Raw genomic sequence first — 21,646 nt, forward strand, 5'->3', positions numbered from 1 at the left:
GGTTTGCTCGCCCATAGCTCTAACTAAACCAATCGGTTAGGCCTCATTCGAGCATCCGGAATTTCAAGAAGATGATGCCTTTCGTGAGTGGCAAATCAGCCACCCCTTACATGTCTTCCAAATTCACGATATCCCTTTCGGATATAGTCTAGGAAGCTTTGATATCCATTCCACTGCATTTTGGGTTCTTTTTGTGAGAAGTGTGGACAAAAATCGTTTCGAGAGAGTCGGCATAGGAGAGGCTTTTTGGCAAGGACATTGAGAAAGGGTTTAGCGAAGCGGTTGAGCGGCTGGTTGACCTTGTATAAAAGTTATGTGAAAGGAAAATTTCTTTGCAGGCTCCTTAATTACTACTTACTACCTTATTGATCACAGGTTTGCGTGTTGGCTTGCTAAGATTGAAACATGTCCTCATCGATGCCTCGAAGGGCGTCAGGGGCGAAAAGGGGTTAACCGAGTCTTGGCAACAAGAACAGTTTTGACTAAATACAACTCACTCCACAACCATCTGTACTGGACCCAGTTTGATCGACATGCCAACAATGCCAAAGTAGAAGTATATCTTAGTTCTGCCATCTAACCAATCCTTCTAACTCAGTCCGAGGGTTGACCATATCACGTGCGGCTGCTTTTGGCCCTGCTTAGCTGACAACATGCTTTGGACGGCTTCAAGCTCTAGGCTTCATCCATACAAGACCACTTTGTGCCTTAACCAACCACAGTTGTAACAACTTTGATGTGCAAAAATGTTCAGGTATTTATAAACAGTCGTGTAAATAAACCTTTCGCTATATATTCCTCCTTTCCTCTCTTCTCTATTGCACTCCTCACAGTAAATACTATTTCCCTCTCCCGTGACTCCTACCACTTCAACCCCCTCGAACACCTCGCCGGCGTTGCCCCTTTCTTCGACGCGTTCGATCCCCCACCCAAACCCTCCCCTCCCCAAGGCTGGAATATAACGCGTGCAGCCTACCTCATCCGCCACGCCGCCGTCTACGCCAACGACTTCGACTACGAAACCTACATCTCACCTTTCGTCCAAAAACTTTCGAACACAACCATTGACTCGTCTTATATCCCCGCCCTCTCCTTCCTCTTGACATGGACGGATCCGATCAATTGCGGAGCAGGGGATGTAGACAAGACCCGGGAAGCTGGAGGCTACAAAACTGGGTGTGGATATTGAGCAGCAATATCAGGGATTGAGAACACCGAAGAATATCTGGACGTCAATTGCGAAAAGGGCGGTTAAGAGTGCGAAGAGCTTGGCGGCTGGACTTACGGATGATAAGTCAGATATGCAGGTTTTGCAGATCTCGGAGGGGGGGAAGAGGGTGTCAATTAATTGACGCCGTATGAGTGCTGTCCTGCATATAGCGCTTCTGCTGGGAGTGACCAGTCCATGGTAAATACCCTCTCTCTCTCTCTCTCTCTCAAACAGAGACCAGGCACTGATTTACGTATAGGAATTTTTGAATATATATATACCAAGCAAGTGATAGCACGCTTCTACGCCTCCGCCCCATCCTACAACTCCACACTAACAGACACCTACGCTATCTCCCTCCTCTGCGGTAGCTCGCCATTCTGCTTTCTCTCCCTGCTCACGCCTAACGAATGGCTCGGCTTAGAATACACAAACGACATTCAATGCCACTACAACACAGGGTACGGCTCCCCCACCTCCGGGACCATCGCCTTCCCTTGTGCAAACGCCACCTTCAATACCCATTCTAGCTCCCAGAATTCCTCGTCAAACGCAAGCAGCGATCAAGATCTGTATATCTCTTTCACGCACCGCGAACTCCCGCCCTGCCCTGGGGCTTTTTAATAACAGCGCTTTCTCTGGCGCTAATAATATCAACGGCACAATGCCACTTAATACCATAAATCACAGAAGAGCATGGAAGGGCTCGAATGTTTTGCAATTTCTGACGAATGTAGTGATCGAGGAGATGAGCCGTGATAGTTTTGGGTATGAGAGTCTGGAATATTGGAGGGTGCTAGTTAGCGATAGTCCGCAAAGTCTTTATGGGTGCAGTGATGGGCCTGGATAGAGCTGCTCTGCAGGAGACTTGATGGGATGGTTGGCTGGCAGGGCGGAGACGGTTGAGGAGTATGGGGATACATGTCAAGTAGATTACTTGAACAGCACTGATGCGTTTGGTATCTACAACTCGTGAATAGAGGCAGTACAGAGTTGAACGAAATCACGCAGCACTCTCAAGAATCGTCATGCAGACTTTTATTTATTCATTAATTACACGCATCTTCCTCAGAAAGCCACCATAAAACTCTCCAACCATTGAATGTACCAGGAGTTCGCGACGGTAGCAGGTCATCATCATCTCTGCCACAGTCCCACAATGTCGTGATCGGATCGGAAGGTCGAGAAAAAAGGAAACAAGGAAATCGATTTGTCGCTCGAAGGGCGCTTCGCAGTAGGCGGATTTCGAATACTGCATTGCAGAGAATGGTATCCGAACGACTCCAACAATGAAGAAAAATCGAAATGGTACAGGTGGTGGTGGGGTCGAAGATGCAGAAGCGTTGATATCCAGTCTCACGCGCAACAACCAAATGCCAGTTGTGAGATCCAGAAATCAGCCAAGTGGAGATCAAGCATCGCTTGCCTTTCCCTTACCCTTCCAGCCTGAGCCAGAAGCGGTAAAGTCATCAGCATCATAGTCATCACCAGAGTGCTCAGGGCCAAAGGCGTGAGCTTCGGATCCGACGAAGTCGTCGAGCTCAATGGACGGATGACGAGTGTCGAAAGGGGCAGCGCGAGTGGCGGAAGCAAAATCGGAAGCAGCGTCGGAAGTTGAAGAAGACGGAATACCAAGTGGGATGGCCGGCTCAGTAGTAACAGAAGAAGCGTAAGCAAAGTATCCAGGGGAAGAAGAGGGACCAGCGAACGAAGTACCAGAGTTCGAAAAAGCGGGAGTGGCACAGACAGTCTCAGATGCATTGCCAGTCCAGAAACGGGTAGCGACAAGGTCTGGACGAGGATATAACCATGCTGACGACTGTGATTTGAAACTATGGAAGCTCTGTTCACGGGGGATGCTGAATTCATTCGGAAGTGGTGCAACTGTTCGATTGGCTGTTGATCGACGAGAGAAGGGATTCGCTGGCAAGTTGGGCTGAGTACGGAAGAAGGTGGAGAACAGACCAGTAGGGCCAACACGACGGAAAGCAGTATTCGTTGGTTGCGTCGACGTCTGTTCGAGTATATCCCCATGTCTCACCTCATTCCGGAGCGGCGACGAAGTAATTGAACTAGTGGAGCCGGCAGAGGAGGTGGGATATAGGAACCGGCCGTTAAACAGCGTGCTGGTTGAGCCATAAAAAGAGAAATCGGCGGTAGTGGCAGAATCAAAGGTGGTTTGAGAAGCATTCTTTCCGGCTCTAATAGGGTTTTTGGTTAGTTGCTGTCAAGAGAACATATGGTATGAGGAGACTTACAACTCGAGGCCTTCGCCAACGACAGTCGTAGCTTGGTTATTGCTGATAGATCGGCGGCTAGACCAATTCCATTGCAAGCAACGTCGGAACCACTTCGACGTAGAAGCCATAGCTCCTTCGGCCCATTGCATAAACTTGCCAGGAGTGCCAGCTGCCCACTTGTCCAGTCTTGGGCTGGTTGCGAGCCAAGTCAACAAATTACCGAAAGGGTCGAACCGTAAAGTGACAGGATCAAACATCCAACTTGTGAGACGGTTGCTTTGTAGCAGGGTTCTGTTCGAGGAAGCAGTACCGCACCTAGGTTGAAGAGGTCGGGTAAGAGACGGCCAGAATTTGCCAAATCCCAATGTGGCGAGCATCTTACGAGTTTCGATAACTGACTCGCGTTGAAAACCAAAGAAAAGAAAGAACACGAGGTTCCAGGCCGCGGAAGTCCAACCAATGTATTGACTCATCTGGCCGCCGTAATCAGCTAGGGTTACCTTGTCTGGTTGATTCCAACCGTCGGAGTAGTTGTCGAACAAACTATAGCGCGTGACGCCCGAGGATATTGCGTTGAGGAAAAAGGCGCCTTGGACGGGGATGTAACTTAGCAACACCACAATTGAAATGGTGACCATTCTGAGGAACATTCGATCTCGAATTTTCGATCCGTTACTGACTAGGATACCGCTGATATCTCGACGGTGCTTGAGGACACGGACGACAACACGAACTTGAGACAAAACGGTCAGCTCACAATTCATATAATAGACACATTTCGCGTTCTTGGAGAAAAGGCGTGGGACTGGAAAACTTACCGGCTGAATAGGAAGTCAGAAGCATTACGAGGGGACACCAGACCGTGATGATCAAGAACTTGAGCCAGGAATCATCTAAGAGGTCCCCGCAGCCCATTACCGGGACTACCGCAAAGCGACCTTTCCGGACGAGGTAGCTAAGAGGGATCTGGACCAGCGGAACGAGCCAGCAGTACAGTGCCTCCTTCAATAATTGTCTTCGCTGCTCAGCGTTCGATAGTCCGAATTGACGCTGACCGCTGACTGCATTTGCAAGAGCGTTCAGGAAGCGCCAGAGTGACAATGCCAGAGACAGAGTGAAGGGGTACTTAAGAGGAGCCTGTATGTCGCAAAGTCCCGTGCCATCCCACCAATTGTTGATGTCCTGGGTGGGCCAAATAATAGCATTGATAAGGTATTGAAGGCAGAGGAGGCAGTTGAGCGCGATCATGTTGCAGCCAGAGAAGGTGAGAGCACCTCTGCCATTGTAGTAGGTACGGAAAGTTGGCAGAGGTAGAATAATCCCCAGAAAGCAGAACAAACACATGAATATCCTGCTGGCATGGTTTACCAAGTCTGGCATGATGTCGACCACGTCTGCCACGTCCGCCACGTCCGCCATCTTGAAGGCTGCAGCGATCTGGCAATGTGAAGTCGACGTGAGATCAAAGCGTTTGTGTGAAGATCTGTGAGCAAAAGTGGATGGCAATAAGTCAGGAGAACGTTGCTAAGAGCAAGAACTCTATGTGCAACGCAGGACGCAAGTCGAGGATGTGGTTGTGGGGAGGACCAAGACGTAGAAAGAAGGTAAAGAGGAAGGAAGGAAAATTTTTCCACTGGGACAAAGATGTCCACATGTGTCGACTTTAGTAGCTCGGAGTAGGCGCTTTAGTATTGTCGGAGTCGCTCGAAATTTACCCATTGTCAACTGTCGCTTGCGGCACATGATTAGGGCGAGGGCACTGCTTCGAACTTCAAAAGGCGATTATAGTGAATGACGAACAAGCGAACGCAGAATAGATTTGACGGCAAGTTGGAATTGATGTCCTAGGTTGTGATAGCTATTGAGGATTGGTATTGAGGAAGTTGTATCGAAGGCTCTTGGTGTTGTGGCCCGGGCGCCGCCCCTATTTCCAAACCTCACTCTAAACACCGAAGCGAGTCGTGTAATCAAGAAAGCTTGTCAGCCACAAACAGTTCAGAGCGAGGATGACGGGATCAACAAAGAAGACTTGACACTATTGAGGAAACAGAAAACTTGCAGGAAACGCTGAGCATCAATTGGAGTTGGTCGCTGCCGTCTTCGAGCTCCTGGAAGACTGAGCAGCAAAGGTGAAAGTTACATGATAGCCACAAGACGGACTTCAGCTTTGCCTTGCATAAGCGTTAACAGTGACCGTGTTTATGGGACAGCAAATACGGCAGTGGCACGGGGCTCTGAGATTTCCGAGGTTATTGGCGTGATATGGGGTGGGGCGGTATAAAGAACGTGCAGGCGGGAATGCAACCTGTCGGATTAGCCAACCAGAGAGAAACCTGATAGCGAGATGCCACATTCGCCATATTGTCCATCTACATCGCTAAGTCCGGCTTGTCTTGCGATTGGAAGGTGTGCCGTTGTACATAGCATTCGATTTGGCTCAACTTGGGTACCATGTGTATAGTATCACGTGACATCACACTCTAGGGCAGCATCAGGATCGATTTCATCATGATATGATGGGCAGAATATTGTCTGCCAGACTCAGTCAGTCTCTGATTCAAATCAAGGTTTTTCCAACTGTTCCTGAATAAAGGTCTTAGTATCATCCAGGGCCTGGCCCGCCTCGTCAAGCATGTCCGGGAACCCAGTGAACCCGTGAGGGGCTCCCGGATAGATCTTCAGGATGGCGTAACCACCGGCCATCAACCATTTCGTGGCCATCACGACCGAGTCATCGAGCAACGGATCCTCAGTACCGCAGGTGAACAACGCAGGGGGAAGTCTGCCTCGGTACTTTTCGAGATTTTCATAATAGGGAGAGACGGAAGGATGTATCTTCTGCTCGGGCGTCATGTTTGGCACGAAGGCGTTCACAAAATGGCTGATCATCTCTCTATTGAGGATGAGGGGCCGACTGAAATTTATGCTTGAAGGGAACCCATTGCAAAGGTCGTAGCAGCCGAAGTGGAGGAGGAGGCCGGAGAGATTGAACGTCGGATGGGTGGTGAGAAGGTGGTATGCTGTCACCACGGATAGGTGGGCACCGGCAGACTATTTGGAATAGGTCGTCAGTAACTAGGTCAGTCGTGCATCGTAAGAGATAGGGAAATGGGATAGCTATCAGAAGTAGTTAACTTGACAATCAAAAGATCATCTACCCCAAAGGGGCAGGATGCTCCATCAGTAAAATCCCTTAACTTTGATGGATCATCATCTCACAAATCTGGACATGTCAAACAAAATCTAGACGTACCTCTCCGCCGATGAATCTCACTGGTCCTCCAAACTCAGCCTCCGAAGTTTTGAATAGGTATTCGGCTGTATCAGGTCAGCTAAGGACGTCCCAGGCTCCCAAACGTCAAGACACACCGGCATCATAGCAGTCCTCCGGTCCTCGCGGGAATGGATCCTCAGGCGCAAGGCGATATCCCACTGAAATAACAGCGGCATCCGCCATGTCGGCGTAAAAGGATAAAAGAGGATCCTGGGACTTCTCATCTCCAATCTGTACACATCAGCGGACACCCAGCCACTGTCTCCTCAATATTTGTGCCTTACAACCCAGCCACCACCATGGAAGTGGATAATGACTCCCAGGCACTTCTTCCTCTCCTCTGCCGTCGTTCTCGCCTTCGGATACATCAATCGGCAAGGGATACCTCTCCCAGCATCGCGACTTCGGATCTTGATATCAATCGCATCGGGTAGGACTTTCGGGGCAGGGAATGCTGTCTCGCCCTTCAATCGCATTTCTCGATACTTTGCAGCTCCCACCTGGCATTTCACCAACATGAGTAATTGAAGCTTCAGGGTAGCCGGGAAGAGATTACAGACGGACCTCGTACCATTTTGGACCCTTCTCAATAAACTCGATCAAGCGGTCGTTGAGACGTTTCGATTGTTCAGAGGCAGCTGCGGGGTCGAATTTCCCCGCGTTTAGGGTGATGTCTGAGGTTAGAGGCATTGTTTGGAGCTTTGGAGGACCTGCACTTGCACTTGCACTTTCACTTGCAATTTTTTTCTATACAGTTGATCCAAGGGAAAGAAAAGAGAGGCAATCCGTGGCTCACGGAGACTTTATGAAAGAAGGAAGTCGGGGTCGGGTGAAGGTACTTCCCGCATGGCGGGGTTCGCGCCATGCGAGCCGTCCTCGTACCCGGCAACTCATTCGGCATTGCTCGTCTCGTCCAAAGTAGAGAGTGGGAAGGAGCTGACATCCTCGCTCGGAGACCATGCGCCACATACTTGTACAACATGCTTTTCGACGGCATCCTCTTGGCCCGACATGCAGGAACAGATTCGTCCAATTACTGCGGTGGATTAATTAGTGATACAGGGGGAACACCCGTATATACCCCGCGACCTGGGGTATTCCCGTATTCCTTCTAACCCACTGGCCTTCCGAAAATCATGTCGCTGGACTCCATCGCTAATCCCAGAATTCCTCCACGTCGTTTTAGAGAAATAAATTTTTGTTATCGTCCCCGTCGTGGCCCTCCTACTCGTTCTGCATTAAGTATTCGATGTCGGTATCTTCTTGATCGGTCTGCCTGGCACCCTCTCCCCTCTCCCATTGGAAAGATACCGACCATTAATCGTCTTCTTCCCTCTATCAGCTGCCGGTGGATGCCCGACAACTTTCGTCCTCCCATAGCTGAGAACCGCCATCATGGCCTTGAAAGGAAGAGCAGCAAGAGCCCCGAATGCTTGCACAGGAAGCACAATCGTCGTGGCCGCCCACTCGACAACAATCCCCGTAAAGCCCCTCTGCCTCTGTCCATTATTCGCCGCAGCAGCAGCAAGAGAAATAGCATCATTCAACCGCGCCTCCAACTCATGCAATCTCGACTCTGTCTGGAACGCCTGCAACGTTGCTCTCTTCTCATATCGTCGCACCGCCCGATTCAACGCATCAAGATCCGGCTGTAACGTCCTCCTCACCTCCGTTGTCAGGACAGATGACTGTTTCCCGCTCAACGTAGGGTCAGAATTCGCAGGGGTTTCTGCAATCGAAGCTCGAGCTTCCAGGTCCTCTAACCTCCTAACAAGATCCCCTCCCTCTCCCAACCCTTTCCCTTTTATGCTATCGTATGGATTCGAGTTAACCACCCTTTGTAAATGTAACGTCCTCGATTGTATAAGCTTCACCAGATGCGCCATAGGCCTCAATTCGCTCGCCAGCAGGAATATCGTCAAATTGTAGTTCGAAACCAGGCCTTCGGAAGGTCGTGTCAATTGCGATCGAATCGTATGCAGCAAGTACGCCCCGAAGACAGGAAACAGGAAGCAACTCAGCAACGCCAGCACCTCATGTGTATAAAGTTCATTCGTCGCCGCTTCGTGTGCAGGCAGGCGTCGAATTGGCTTATTAGTAGTTGTCTGCGTTTGCGTATGCGTCTGTGTCGTTGTTTGTCCAGCAATCTCCTCCTCCGGCACTTCCTCGAGCGTAGCAGTCGAGAAGCTCAACGCATTCTCATCCTCGCTCTCCTCCATAACCATCGTATCGCCATCATACTCCTCGTTCTTCCTTATAGCTTGTGCCGAATGATACCAATCCCTACAATAGAAATCCCAATTAGCCTCTTCCTTCCCATCTGCCTTCTGACTTCGAAAATAGACTTAGAACTCACCAAGGAATCCTCACACTCCAATTCAGGAAAATCGCCGCAAGGCCCAATAGCATCACATCAGTAATAATGCTACTCCCATTCGTAAACAGCATTCCCCCCACCGCCGGCAGAAGTGCAAAAGCCAACGGCGCAGAATGCCACGCACTCCCTCCCTCCTCCCCTCCTGCTCCCATTCCCCCCTCGCCTCGCTCACGCTTAGCCTTCGGAAGCAGCAAATCATCAGTACTTGACTGGAAACTCCTCCTCGCCTCCCTCAAACTATAATCCGAGAAATTCGAGCCGCGTCTCCTCACACCTCCCACACCTTCCCCTCTTGTAGCTCCATCTTCCAAATTCGCAGTTGTTGAGCGCCGTCTTACACCAGGCGTAGGGGCGGCACCATCATCGCCCGTAACCATAGTTGAGAAGCGATTCGTAGGTGGTCGTCTTCGTAATTGTGCGCTCTCTTCACCCGTTAGGACGCGTCTTAGGGGATTCGCGGGCGGGGATGCCTCCGCCATTATGGTGTTGTTTGCGCAGAAAGGATGCGCAAGGATGGCTGGAGTTGGGTGTTGATGTTTTTGCGGGCTGTGGAATGATGACGATGACGATCTTTGACCGGGGTGGTGATCCCTGGAGCCTCGGCGCGTGAGGAAGATTTCACACACAACTTTTCTTTGCTTCGAGAGTTGAGGGAAAGTTTACAGTTATATTTGCAGAGTGGAGATGTTTGCAAGAGGCTCTGGACATTCTCTGTTGTTATGTCCTGTGGTTACCAAATTTTCCAACCCTGGCTGTACAGCAGCAAGCAGGACAATGTGAGGCAACCTTGATTTCAAGTGATCAAGGTACATCACGCAACCTTTCTAAATGAACGAAAGTGCTTCTATTAAACTATTTCTGCGTGTCCAAGTCTACGGATATCACCGATTCTTTCTACGTTTAAAAGTACGGGTAAAAGGTGGTACAGGCGCTACCTGACTCATTACAGCAGCAGCTTGGGCTTCTTGAACCTTTTTTGCCGCTGCTTCTTCGACTTCTGCTCGCATCCGAGCCTGCAGTGCGGTGAAATTAACCTCTGGATCCGCTGGTTCCGGTGGTGCTGCTTCATCGCTCATGTCTATATCTACATCCTCGTCTCCGTGTTCTGCGGGGCCCATTTCCACGGCCCCATCATCGTCTAGCTCTTCCTCAGAATCATTATTGCCCTCTTCTTCTTCGGAGCATTCAGCCTCAATGTCCTCGTCTTCATCAGAACAATCAATTTCCGGTGGGGGCGGAGGAAGAGCTCTTGTCGAAGATCATCGAAGAAACAACGCCGCGATCATCAACCAACTTCGAAAACAAAGAGAGGAACCCTTCCGAGATCGAAATTTTCAGATATATTTTGGTCCTTATCCCCTTGCACGCGATCCTATTCCCCTTTTTAGATCCACAACTTGGTTCTACCCAATTGGGAGGGCTCCTGAGCATGGAACATATCCAGGATTTTGCAATATGTGCACGGCAGTTTACTGCAAGGCGACTTACACTACGGCTTTGGCCCAATGTTCAACTTCATCTTCGAGCGCTCGTTGAATCTCGACCCAACGCGCAGGGATACCTTCACTGGCTCGAAATCAGATTTGCTTGGTTCTTCGTAAAGCTCGCTGGCATGAAGGATGCGCAAATTACAACCCAACAAATTCTCAGCATTCACCAAGCGGCAATTGAGGCCGCTGAAGCCTTCAATCGTACGGGCTCTGTCAAGAGAAACGGGAACGACAGCAGAGACCATCGCTTCATTAGTGGCCAGCAAGTCGAGTCTTTCAAGATCAAGCCTCTTCTCCGTGCTCTCATAATCATCATCGTTAAGAGAATAGACAGACCCTTTCTCAATGCTTTACAAAGAATGTGACTTCACGAAGCAAGAGATCCGTTTGGTGCGTACGGGGCTTGCAGTCAGATTGAGTCAACCCATCACATTTGACAACCTAACCATTATCGACAAAATTAACGAGAAGGAAGTTGTCACAATATTCTCTGAGGCTATTGATTTGTCATGGATTGGAATAGACGGGGGGTTTAATATCCCTCGAACGCGGTTGGCAAGGATGTAGTTGTACTTGAACTTCGGAGACATTCGAAGATGGTAGTCCCTATGTGTACGACAAGTGGAGGGAATATTCTGAGAAGCAGGGAGGGCAGCCTGTGAAATTTTGACTTGTTGTGGGACACTGCAAATGAGTGCCGCTTTTTCTGTCCCTCGCGAGAGTCCTCTTTCTTGCAGGGGTCGAGGTCTGTTGTGACGTCAGCGTCACATGACCTGGCCCTAGCGTGGCACCCTGTACTTAGCTCGAGCTCCCCGCTCCTCTCTTCTTTTCTCCCTTTAGACGTTACATACACACCCAAAAAGAGCTGTTTACCAGACCAGGTCTTCAGCCCAGGGACGTGATACCTGGGCAGCATTTCAGAAGCGGCCACTTAGGCTTCATGACTGTACGGAATCCAGTTCTGATTCTTAAAATTTCGGCTGCGGAAAACGAAAGAAACAGCTCAGAAACTGTCCTCTGCACAACACGCTCAGCCTTCTGGAAAATAAGAGCTTCTCCTGCATGTGAAAAGCACATCTAAAACTCTTGCCGACCTTGAGAGAAGACCTTACTTGCTCCCCTATCTCACAACTTCCGCATTGACATTCAATTACGACGTCATCGACTTCATTCGCCTGCACATCTGCTCGTATTCAGACGGGCAACTTGGAGCGAGGTTGAAATATGCAGTGTCAACGGCATGACCTCACTAGAGGGAGAAACTATTGGACTCCCGAGATCTCTGTATCAAAGCAACAGAAAGGAACATTAGGCGAGAATTAGATAAACAAGTTGGGGGTTCTTTGGAGAAAAGGGTAGCGTCACGTGACATGGCTCAACCCGCATATCCGAAATTTCAGACCCCAATTCTCTTCTTATATCGACTTCAAACAAACAACGTCTTGAAGGCATGCAATCTCACCCGAAGGTGTAGACGAGCACCTCCTGATCTCCATCAGCGATCCTCTCGCGTCGATCCTACCGTAACGTCTGAAACCATCCCACTCTGCGCGGTCCGCCTGAAGATAAACAATCGCATATTCCCAAGATTGATGATAGAGGAAGGAGGTATTTTGCAACACTCTCCTGCTGACGACGTGCAAAATGCGGCGAAGGGCTGGTCGTCTCTGCCCGCGCGGCGGTTTCACTGCCGCCAAGGGTCTATGCAATGAAGCGCCAGCCAAAAATACCATAGCCAATCAACCCGCTGTCGCAACTCGAAGCGAGCATCGCCAAGTTTCCAATCCGGACGCTCCCGCCTCCCCACATCACGATGCAGATATCTCACTGGACCAGAGACCACATGGGCGCGTCGCTAATACGCTACCTTAAGCCTCTGAGCGAGAAGGGGAAATAGATCTGACACAGTCCCATCGAAGCGCGCTGGGCGAATATCTCCAGCAGGGATCCAAACCCAACGACCTGCGGAGTACAGAAGTAGCCTATTTCCTATTTATGTCTATGTGCAGCGTCTAAAGTAAGATACAAGAAGTACTTGTATTGTTTCGTTTCCTCACTTCTTTTGTTCTGAGAATATTTTCGACAGGTTGATCCAGTCTTTTCACGTGTTTTAATTTCCATCGGTCCTTTGACAAGAAGCCTCTATAATACATATCAGTACGATGTCGGAAACCAAGTCTGAAGTCGTGGCCGAAACCTCCAGTTTTGACGCTCCTACTCTCACTCATCAGAAGAGCAACAGGATGGCTCGCGTAGTCGAGTCTGCTGGTATTGGGCTGACGATTCTCGCCCTGCTCGCAGCGATCACCATCGTGGTCACGGCTGCTGATGCCCTCGCCGTCTACAACACCACATCTCTGCCCGGGGATCATTCATATCTACTCCCGCTCTGGCCCGCGGACTTCAACATGCGGCCGTCCGTGGCATTGGTCACCTGCGGTTCAGTCATCGTTCTCACCAGCGCCAGCTCGTTGATCGTGAGCAAAGTCTCAGCTGTAACTCCCCTCTTCTCAACTCAGTACAATCCTAATATTTATCCCAAATAGGTCCGCAAAGCCCCATTCATCCACCGCTCAATTGGCTTCGTCGGCCCAACCATCTGCCTCATCGCCGGTCTCGTCGCAACATCCTTCTTCTACGGAGTCAACGCTTCAAGCACTACCTACACACTGCACAGCTGGTCCTGCCAATGGTCGCCCGTTACGATGAATGTGAAGCCACACTGGGATGTTCTCTGCAGAGAGACGACGGCTGCGATATACTTGATGGTCATGATGATACCACTGGAGATTTTGGTGCTTGGGTCGGTGGCGTATAGCTCTTTTGCGGGGCAGAAGCAGATGTTTGAGAGGGAGAGGAAGGGTAGCCCCACCATGTCTTGAAGGATCTCAGCAGGGAACATCCGATGATGTTGAGTAAAGCTGAAGAGAAGGCATAGATGGGATGGAACAGAGAGCGATCGAAGCTGTCTGAGGAGATTTGAAAGAAGTCATGTACAGTACCGGTAGACTCGGCACTTGTTATCATTGGTAATTAACCCAAGGGGCGTTCAATGGGAGAACTTTACAAGCTGTCCTGGATCTCTCTAACGATCCATACCAACCCACCGAGTCGTAAAGCTCATGGCACTATTTCGAGTCCCAAGTGGGAATGAAAATTATCTTCTGGTGGCTTCTTGTTCCGCAGACAGAAGGGACATTCGAATGCAACCATTCCAGGTTCAATATTCCACTTCGGAGTCCACGCTCGAAGCCGGTAGTTCTTTCCCTTTTCCAACATCAAGTCTTCCACATTGGGTGACCCAACTCAATCATTTCTACGTACTCTTCCCCCCTCTTGTGGCGCATTTCCCCATCATGCAGCACCTTCCCACCTGTTCGCCGAGGTCAAGGAACCACCATCGCTGTTCTTGCAGCGATCAAAGCGCTGCCGGGCTCCGAGTTTGCCCCACCCACGTCCTGGCGGGAGCACCTCGTTCAATCCTCATTCCATCATCATCCCTCTTCAGATGAACAGTCTCACTTATATCCGATTGGGACATCAGATATATACCCCGGGTATCTCGCAACAAGATCGTAGTGGAAAGGTTCCGCGAGAGAGTGCAGATTCGAGGTGGGATCGAGCAGACCCGCGAGCCGCTCAGGCCCCTCAGAATCTTAGACTTCGAGCTTCTCCTCAATGTGCTTCTCTGCGCTGTACAAGCACTGCTCGGCGAAAATGCGCCATTGCGGAGATCCAAGATGGATCTTCCTGGCCAGGGTTCTCCTCACGTTCGTTCGGAATGTTTTCTTAGTGCTGTTTGTGTGCAACCTAATCTTGCAGGAGACCGCCACATGTTCGGCTTCAAACGTCTTGTAGTCGAGAACGGATCCCTCAGAGGTCCGTTCGTGTCTGTTTTCTCTCCTTGGTATAAAGTTTCGATCCCATGGATTAAATATCCTTTCCCTGTCCTCCCCACGTTTTTGGACCTCCATTACCTGCTTCTTGTTTCGCTCAATATCGGACCACCATGTATTCGGGATTTTGCTTCTTGACTATTCGCTTCTTTATAGTCATTGCGGGTGCAGCTTCAAACCTTAATCTCACCGAGATTCTGGCACGGGCCCCTTCATGTGGCGTGAGTTTTGCTTTCAGAGGCTTTCCACATCACTGACCTAATATAGTACGGATGTTTTACAACGGCCCTGTATTCATGACCAACCTTGCTCACCGATCTTTTATCGTCATGCTCCAACGTCACTCTACAATCCTCCTACCCAGTCTACATTCAAGGCAAATGCAACCTCACTGAACTACAGTGCATGTAATACTCTTTCTAGCCTATACATCGTTCTGATGAAAGCAGAGATCGGCACCCTCCACAGCGAGCTCCGCAGCGGAGTGGCTGTCGAGAGTAAAGCTTGGGCTTTTGCCATTGTCGCACTCGTTTCTAGACCCTTAGCTTTGATCGCCGTAATTTTTCGAATATACTCCCGGTACACCATTGCTCGACATCTTGGAGCAGACGGCTAGGTTGTTGTTGCGGCCACAGCACCACTAAAGCGATGTGCACCAAATGTTTATGGGAAACTATTTGCCAAGAACGGTCAATTCAGGTGGAGGTGAAATCTGAATGGGTAAAGAGACAGCGAGCGACTTGCCACTGGTCTCGATGGATCTGAGGTGAGTGGATCGTAGTTTCACGTAGAAGTGACTCGAGGAAGTTTAACGAATATGTAGTAGAGCACAAAGTTTCATTAGCTGCCTTATTTACTCAAATTCATCAAATTGCTTTTTATTGAAAAGCCTCAAGGAGCATGATGATCTATAAATAACCTCCCGTTTCTTGTGGCTGAAAAGTAAGCCACCCGAGCTCGAGCTGAATGACCTCTTGGACCTCGAGCATTCTCCTCGCTGAGATCTCACACTCATCGAGACTTCCCCGGAGAAATCATCGCAGAATGCTCTGGAAGTTCAAATATAAGCCTCTCAAGGAAGGCGAAATTCGAATCATCGAGCTGTTTCCTGGCTCAAGGAGGCAACCGATATGGTGCAGACTCTTACATGTACTTGCCAGCGACTTTGGCGACTACGAAGCTGTTTCATACACATGGGGACCAGAACCGGCCGAACGTAGGATTTGGATTGAGGGGCAATATCCATGTTAGGCCCAATCTCGAAGCTGCGCTTCGGGAATTCCGTCACGCCAGTCACGGTGCGTCGAACGAATTAAAACCAATACCAGTCTTTCCGGTGTCGAAACCAGTCTCGAAAGATCCGGGATATTTAGTAATAGAAGAGGTCTTGGAGCAAGGTGCGCCTCCTGGGACTCCTCGACGGCTCTGGATCGATGCTATCTGTATCAACCAGGAAGACTTTTCAGAGCGGAATCAACAGATAAGGCTTATGTGCAGCATCTACAGCAGGTGCAAGAGGCTGCTTGTCTGGTTTGGCTCGGAAGACGAACAGAGTGATCTTGCCATGGACTTCCTCAACTACTTCGTAGTCTACGACGAAAACTGGGATGAAGGCGGCTCGGCTTTCAGGGCTTGGGCAAAAGTCATCCTTGACTCGCCATTTCTCCACATAATCCTAGCGTCCGTTGACGGCCTGCTGGGCCGGCCGTGGTTTACACGTACATGGGTTCTCCAGGAGTCTTCTCTGGGTGGTGATTACAAGACTGTCTATCAGTGCGGGAGGAAATATACATCTAATATAGCTATGGCTATGGTTGCATCTCGACACGACCAGCTATACGCTTTGGTTATGGAGCGGCACCATCCAGTCGCCGCCCGTCTCTCGAACACCGCGAGGTTCAAACAACTTTACGAGACGAGAAATGGCGCGAACCGTAATGCTACCGGCCCGGAGAAAACTCGGTGGAAATGGCTTGAGGACCGGTATTCCCGAACTGTTACGGCAAATCTGCTTTTCTGGCTTGGAACCAATCGTCATTCGCTTGCGATCGACCCTAGAGACAAAGTCTTCGCAGTACTTGGGATTGTGGAGCAAATGATGGGAGAGCCAGAGCTTGTCCGTTATACCTATGAACCCTTACTCTTGAAGATAGATTACGGTGCCTCAATCCAAGATGTCTATTCGAGCGTGGTGAAAGCCGTTGTTGTTGCAACAGGTCGGCTCGACATCCTTGGCTCTTGTTCAGAGACTGGCAAGCTCGTGAACAGAAGCTGGACTCCCGACTGGACTGTTCGGGGCCAGCGTAGCTTCATCAATGGCGACCCCTGCGCTCCGGAGCATGAGCCAACGGGATTCAGTGCTGCTGGAGCGACGCCTTGTATCGTCAAGTTTGACGATCCATCGAAGATCACCGTCAGGGGGTTTTCATGGGATCGAATCGACGTGGTCGTCTCGGAAGAAGAAGAAGGCTATCCTGTGGCACCCGGGCCGATTCAGCCATCGGCAATGTTCAAGCAAAAGTGTGAAGAAATCGTCGGGATGCTCATCGCCAAGGGCGCTTATGAATCCGAGCGCACAGCGAGGCGGAACTTTTGGCATACGTTATGCATGACGCCGGCTAACTCTAGGAGGCAAAGAATGTTCGGATTTCGCGATTCCCCACCAAAGTACCCGCAGATCGTGGACTCTCAGTTTTCTTGGTCGAATCGGCGAGTGCTTCAATCGTTTAGACAGTTGCCCTTGGCGCAGAGATCTGTTGTGTTGACGGAGAAGGGATATATCGGCGAGACGGCATATCCGAGACGTGTGAGAAAGGGTGATGTGGTGTGTGTATTCTTTGGTTGTCCGGCTCCGATTGTGCTCAGGCCTGTGGATGCTTGCTATTTGGTAATTGGGGATATATACCTGGGGGGAATTATGTATGGTAAAGCGATGAAAGGTCTAGATGAGGAAAAGGCTAGGTTGCAGGACTTTGAGCTTATTTGATGCTGTATTGGGCGTCTAGCAGCCACGCTTTCAAGCTCTTGGAAACGAGGCAACTGAGGGCGGCACGAAATCCGGACCAAGATCTTTCGGACTCGGCGATGCAAGTCGAAAGTGAAAGCGAAATTGAAAAATTCGGAAAGTAAAACCAGCGTTTGCAAATGAAATTGCTGCAGAAAGTAACAAATATCAAAATTACCAACTGATGATTTTGGACCGAGTTCGTGTGAGTTCGCTTGAGCTAAGCGAGCCCCTTTTCAACTCCAAAAACATCGCACGCTCCCATTTATACTTTTCATTAGCAAGTTTGCATCTCACGTCACAGTCAAGAAAAGATAGTAGATTTATTTTTGGGTTATGGATATTACAATTCGTGGTCTAGTGGTCTCTATTTCTCCAGATTAATTTTGCAGTTTGACAAAGGAAAGCGAGATCACCAGAGGAAAATATTCAAAATACCCACCTTGCTGGTTCCTCTCTCGAATCACAAAACTCGTGAAACTTGCCACGAATTTCATCTTCTTGGTCTGGAGTCTCGTCCACGGTGATGTCTCATGTCTCCGCCTCTCTCTGCGCGGATATCCCAGCCGATGTCAAGACGTGATGATTTCTGTTTCTTGCCCTTTGCTACCCCGAACATGTTACGGTCAAGCCTTTCGCATATTTAATTTTAATAGACCTGAGAGAGGTGGCGTTCAGCGGCATCGAGACCGAGGGTCATGAGCGTCTTCATATTGTGTGTATGGCGGTCTTTGGCGTTCTTGGTCTCGGAGTCACTGAAGGGAGACAGCAGGACGCCCCCATCGGAATCGGTTGAAGAATCGGATGAAGAATCATCGCCTACCTTCTCAATGTTCGATCGTGCTGCCGAATCTTCCTTGCAGTCAGTATCATGACACTCAGTGATCACCGGGATGATGGCGCCGCCATCGAAGTGCGTGGAAGAGTCAAGACTCTCCAACCTGATATTCGCTCGATCTGCCTCGCATTTCTGGCAGTCCTGGATATCGCATTTCGTGACCACGGCGATGGGGGCACCGCCATCCTCGGATTCAAATCCCATGAAATCGATTTCACTCGCCGTCTCGCCGATCTCTTCCTCCTTTTGGCACTCGGCGAACGCCCAATCCTCCTCCAAACCCCCATTCCGTTCATGCTCAGAATTCGGGAGTCTTTCCTTGATCTGCTGCAAGCTTCTTAGATTCTCAGTCTCTTCGAATTGGCTGAAGAAGGCATTTCGGTGATCGAAAGCATAGGTTGCCTGCAGCATCATGATGGTCTGCATGGTCCGTCTCCCATTTTCCTCGATGCGCTTCGGGTCGTCCTCTTCCTCCGCGCTCTGTTGATCTTCCTCCAAACGCGTAAACTTGTCCAGAATGATCTGTCTTTGTTGGTCCAAGATTAAGATTTGGGCAATCTGGTCTTCCAGATGACGCTGTTGGCTTTCTCTGGCGATGTCAAGGTCTTGGAGGATTTCATTCCATTCTTCGGTCTCTTCGATGAGTTTTTGCTCACTGGCTTTTGCTTCTGCTTTTGTTTCTGACTTGATGGTTATGCGAAGGCTAATGTTGCCTGAGATGTTAAGATCTTGGAGGATTTTGTCCAATTCTTCGTTCTCGTCGAAGTCTTGTCTCGAGTGGGTAGACATTTCGGCTGTGGATTGATAGTTGGTGCAAAGAGTACTTTGCGTAGATAGTTCGGTAGATCGGGTTGTGAGGTAAGTATGGATTTGTGAATAGGGAAGAAGAGCAGACTGTAGACCTGAGATAGTAATCTATAGATTAGTGTAGAGGTCTGTTCTTGCGGAAACGGCTCTGAGGGACAATGAGATTTTTCTTTGAACCAAGAATCACAAGGGGTTTGCATTGTTCAAGGCTGGGATAGAACAAGAGATTTTTCTTTGGTAGTGATCTTAGGAACAATACTGTTGTTCCAGTTCGTGATCTGTAAGGGGCTTTCTTTGTTGTTATCTGGTCAATCAGCCAATCAGACAGAGACAATGCATTTGAAATTTGGCAAATCGTTTGAAAGCAAGGAGATATTGGTGTACGTGAGCGGGAGGCATCGCGATCGAAGTGAAACGACGCAGCGAGGCTCTGCGTTTGTGCTCAGCCACCACCACTCATTGGATCATAACAGCCAACCAACAAGAAATCTCAAATGCACTGCCTCCAAGGCAGCTAAACCCTAGCCACTCGCAAGACTGGCGCCCGCGTGCACGCCTTAGGAACTCTGTAACCAGCTGCACTGAATAAGTAAAACAGCCTTGCCCAAATTCCCGACTCCCATCGAACTTCTCTTCCAATACCCTTCTTGCCCTAACCTCGTTGATGTAGTGCCGACCTATGCCTGGAATTCCAGGGACATGCAGGTGATGGCTGCAGCACAGACCCAAACAGCAGAAACGGGAATAGAACTTGCAGCCTTGTTACCAGCGAGAGAACCAATTTCAATAGACCCTCCAGCGCCCAGCAGAACCTCTGTGCCCGGGGAGGACTCCCAGCCTAGGCCATCATTCTCCGACTTGTTTGATCTGGAGAATGCCCAGTTTGGTACAGCAGCTATACGGAGCATTCCCCGCGAATCGACTACGGATCGAATACGCTTAAAGGTGCGGGACATCAAGAGCAACAAGATTGCTCGCCGTACACTCAAAGCGATGTTAGCTTTCGGTACCATAGCGTCGCTCTATCAACTCATCAGTCTGTTTCCAGCATTTCAAGGCGCGCATGCTGCTACACGCGGATTACAACTTCAGGAGACTGATTCTAGGCAAAACACAGCATATGGCTTTCTGTCGATTTGTGCTAATAGAAGGGTACGGACCTCGCAACAACATCTGTTTTGTGCCGCTCTGACATAGGTGCATAGACCCAGAATCTACCCCTCGGCCCAGACTGCCTCAAATATTTGACGATGACTCCCAAAGCTCCACCCGATATTGACAGGTGGATGGTGAATTCACCTGTTGTGAATAATTCAACATCTGCCCTGGTTACTAGGAACGTTGAGCCTTCGCTCACGGGAAGGTTCAACGAAACATTCCTAAATACAAGATTACAAGCGCAACAATTATCCTCTCTAAGGGCTATGTACATTATGCTTCTCATCTATGGCGCTTCTATAGCTGTTGTATTCTGGTTTCTATCACGGCTTGGCTCCAGTGTCTTTTGGGGGCCGTTACACCGACTAGATAGACACGGGATATTTGGAAGAACAAGAGAGATTATAGAAGACCGGATCAGCGCGAAGGCAATCTCGTATATCGACAGATTCGTGTTGTTCTCGTGGATGCTGTCATACTACTCCGCTTGGGCGTACGTCTTGAACTACGGGCTGAAACTGAACAGTTGGTTTGCGACTTCAGGCTTCCTTGATATATGCAAGACGAAACAGGTATGCCTAAGACGAAAGCACGAAGTGAGGGTATGATTGGCTAACAATGTTCGCATAGGATCTGGACCTTCCACTCGGAGAAGATTGTCTAAAATACATGGGAAAGGAGTTGAAGCCGGCGCCTGCTTTCACTTGGGTCATATTCATCAGTATTGCGGGTTGGGCCATATCAAGCAGTGTGATGTTACTGATCATCTTGTACCTCATTGGGCACATGCTTCGAAGATTCCTAGGTCTATCAACCCCCGGTCGCCAAGAAACACGCCTAGATCACGAAGCCGCTCTCCGAATTAGATAGACTCTGTAGAATCGACTTGCGCACCGGAAGCGAGTGTGTGGAGCACGCCGTACAAGCTTTGCATATACGCCCAAGATCTTCAAATGATTCCACTCGGAGATGGGAATCAGCTTTGATAGAGTCTGGATTAGACTCAACTGGGACTTGCTTGAAGAAACCAGCCAATTACAGCCGTCACCTCAAGTTTACATCTCTTCCTCTCGGACTTGGAGATTCGCAATGACTTCCTGATTCTTCGCTCTCTACGCAAGTACAATTCTTTCCAACCCAACATGAATCAGCCTAGAAGCTCAATCAATGCACGGCAGAGCAGTACGACGATATAAGGATCAGCAGTACGAGAACTCAATGTATGAAGCCGAGGGAATTCTCAACAACCAAAAGCGAACCAGTACTCGATATTTATCTCTGCCGTTTGGCTGGGGCTTTGCAGGATAGCAAATAGTGGGCTGGACGTCAGACAATTTGTAGTAGCAGATGGG

The 21,646-nt window shown here is 49.6% G+C and overlaps 9 protein-coding genes across 9 annotated transcripts; 6 read left to right on the forward strand and 3 right to left on the reverse strand.

The window, feature by feature from the left end:
• Positions 1-736: 736 nt before the first annotated feature.
• K444DRAFT_639707 (phosphoglycerate mutase-like protein) lies at positions 737-2,186 on the forward strand (the record flags this gene model as incomplete). The annotated part of the gene is made up of 5 exons (XM_024884405.1): positions 737-1,138; positions 1,194-1,337; positions 1,496-1,782; positions 1,841-2,043; positions 2,074-2,186. The coding sequence occupies 5 exons, from the start codon at positions 737-739 to the stop codon at positions 2,184-2,186; spliced, it is 1,149 nt and encodes a 382-aa protein (XP_024743513.1).
• Positions 2,187-2,621: 435 nt separating this feature from the next.
• Positions 2,622-4,869, reverse strand: K444DRAFT_658897 (uncharacterized protein; the record flags this gene model as incomplete). Its single annotated transcript, XM_024886307.1, has 3 exons — positions 2,622-3,411; positions 3,469-4,183; positions 4,269-4,869. 3 exons carry the CDS (start codon positions 4,867-4,869, stop codon positions 2,622-2,624), a joined length of 2,106 nt encoding a protein of 701 aa, XP_024743514.1.
• Positions 4,870-5,934: 1,065 nt separating this feature from the next.
• On the reverse strand, positions 5,935-7,419 carry K444DRAFT_606926 (alpha/beta-hydrolase). The gene is made up of 5 exons (XM_024879075.1): positions 7,289-7,419; positions 7,009-7,224; positions 6,820-6,955; positions 6,704-6,768; positions 5,935-6,501 (listed from the first exon to the last, which is right to left on the reverse strand). The coding sequence occupies exons 1-5, from the start codon at positions 7,412-7,414 to the stop codon at positions 6,013-6,015; spliced, it is 1,032 nt and encodes a 343-aa protein (XP_024743515.1). The 5' UTR covers positions 7,415-7,419; the 3' UTR covers positions 5,935-6,012.
• A 3,030-nt stretch (positions 7,420-10,449) lies between these two features.
• K444DRAFT_606928 (uncharacterized protein) lies at positions 10,450-10,963 on the forward strand. Its single transcript, XM_024879076.1, has one exon. It carries the CDS (start codon positions 10,531-10,533, stop codon positions 10,954-10,956), a length of 426 nt encoding a protein of 141 aa, XP_024743516.1. The 5' UTR covers positions 10,450-10,530; the 3' UTR covers positions 10,957-10,963.
• Positions 10,964-12,306: 1,343 nt separating this feature from the next.
• K444DRAFT_606929 (uncharacterized protein) lies at positions 12,307-13,664 on the forward strand. Its single transcript, XM_024879077.1, has 2 exons — positions 12,307-13,086; positions 13,138-13,664. Exons 1-2 carry the CDS (start codon positions 12,754-12,756, stop codon positions 13,471-13,473), a joined length of 669 nt encoding a protein of 222 aa, XP_024743517.1. The 5' UTR covers positions 12,307-12,753; the 3' UTR covers positions 13,474-13,664.
• Positions 13,665-15,531: 1,867 nt separating this feature from the next.
• K444DRAFT_517042 (HET-domain-containing protein) lies at positions 15,532-16,225 on the forward strand (the record flags this gene model as incomplete). The annotated part of the gene is made up of 3 exons (XM_024873737.1): positions 15,532-15,733; positions 15,861-16,040; positions 16,101-16,225. Coding segments are annotated over 3 exons (507 nt in total), but the record flags the coding sequence as incomplete, so codon positions are not given.
• Positions 16,226-17,021: 796 nt separating this feature from the next.
• On the forward strand, positions 17,022-17,591 carry K444DRAFT_606930 (uncharacterized protein). Its single transcript, XM_024879078.1, has one exon. It carries the CDS (start codon positions 17,027-17,029, stop codon positions 17,471-17,473), a length of 447 nt encoding a protein of 148 aa, XP_024743519.1. The 5' UTR covers positions 17,022-17,026; the 3' UTR covers positions 17,474-17,591.
• Positions 17,592-18,140: 549 nt separating this feature from the next.
• K444DRAFT_624107 (uncharacterized protein) lies at positions 18,141-19,118 on the reverse strand (the record flags this gene model as incomplete). Its single annotated transcript, XM_024882356.1, has 1 exon — positions 18,141-19,118. The coding sequence occupies one exon, from the start codon at positions 19,116-19,118 to the stop codon at positions 18,141-18,143; it is 978 nt and encodes a 325-aa protein (XP_024743520.1).
• Positions 19,119-19,748: 630 nt separating this feature from the next.
• On the forward strand, positions 19,749-21,424 carry K444DRAFT_122299 (uncharacterized protein). Its single transcript, XM_024870396.1, has 3 exons — positions 19,749-20,288; positions 20,342-20,866; positions 20,925-21,424. Exons 1-3 carry the CDS (start codon positions 19,836-19,838, stop codon positions 21,162-21,164), a joined length of 1,218 nt encoding a protein of 405 aa, XP_024743521.1. The 5' UTR covers positions 19,749-19,835; the 3' UTR covers positions 21,165-21,424.
• The last annotated feature ends 222 nt before the right edge of the window (positions 21,425-21,646 follow it).

This window comes from Hyaloscypha bicolor (assembly GCF_002865645.1).
Source record: "Hyaloscypha bicolor E unplaced genomic scaffold K444scaffold_13, whole genome shotgun sequence".
NCBI lineage: Eukaryota > Fungi > Ascomycota > Leotiomycetes > Helotiales > Hyaloscyphaceae > Hyaloscypha > Hyaloscypha bicolor.

Coding starts and splice junctions, on each gene's coding strand:
- K444DRAFT_606926 (XM_024879075.1), bottom strand. CDS start 7,414: ATGCCTCTAACCTCAGACATCACCCTAAACGCGGGGAAATTCGACCCC. Junction 6,769..6,819: donor GGAGGACTGCTATGATGCCG/GTGTGTCTTGAC, acceptor GACCTGATACAG/CCGAATACCTATTCAAAACT. Junction 6,502..6,703: donor TGAGATTCATCGGCGGAGAG/GTACGTCTAGAT, acceptor TATTCCAAATAG/TCTGCCGGTGCCCACCTATC.
- K444DRAFT_606928 (XM_024879076.1), top strand. CDS start 10,531: ATGGAACATATCCAGGATTTTGCAATATGTGCACGGCAGTTTACTGCA.
- K444DRAFT_606929 (XM_024879077.1), top strand. CDS start 12,754: ATGTCGGAAACCAAGTCTGAAGTCGTGGCCGAAACCTCCAGTTTTGAC. Junction 13,087..13,137: donor TCGTGAGCAAAGTCTCAGCT/GTAACTCCCCTC, acceptor TATCCCAAATAG/GTCCGCAAAGCCCCATTCAT.
- K444DRAFT_606930 (XM_024879078.1), top strand. CDS start 17,027: ATGCTCATCGCCAAGGGCGCTTATGAATCCGAGCGCACAGCGAGGCGG.
- K444DRAFT_122299 (XM_024870396.1), top strand. CDS start 19,836: ATGCAGGTGATGGCTGCAGCACAGACCCAAACAGCAGAAACGGGAATA. Junction 20,289..20,341: donor CGATTTGTGCTAATAGAAGG/GTACGGACCTCG, acceptor ATAGGTGCATAG/ACCCAGAATCTACCCCTCGG. Junction 20,867..20,924: donor ATATATGCAAGACGAAACAG/GTATGCCTAAGA, acceptor ATGTTCGCATAG/GATCTGGACCTTCCACTCGG.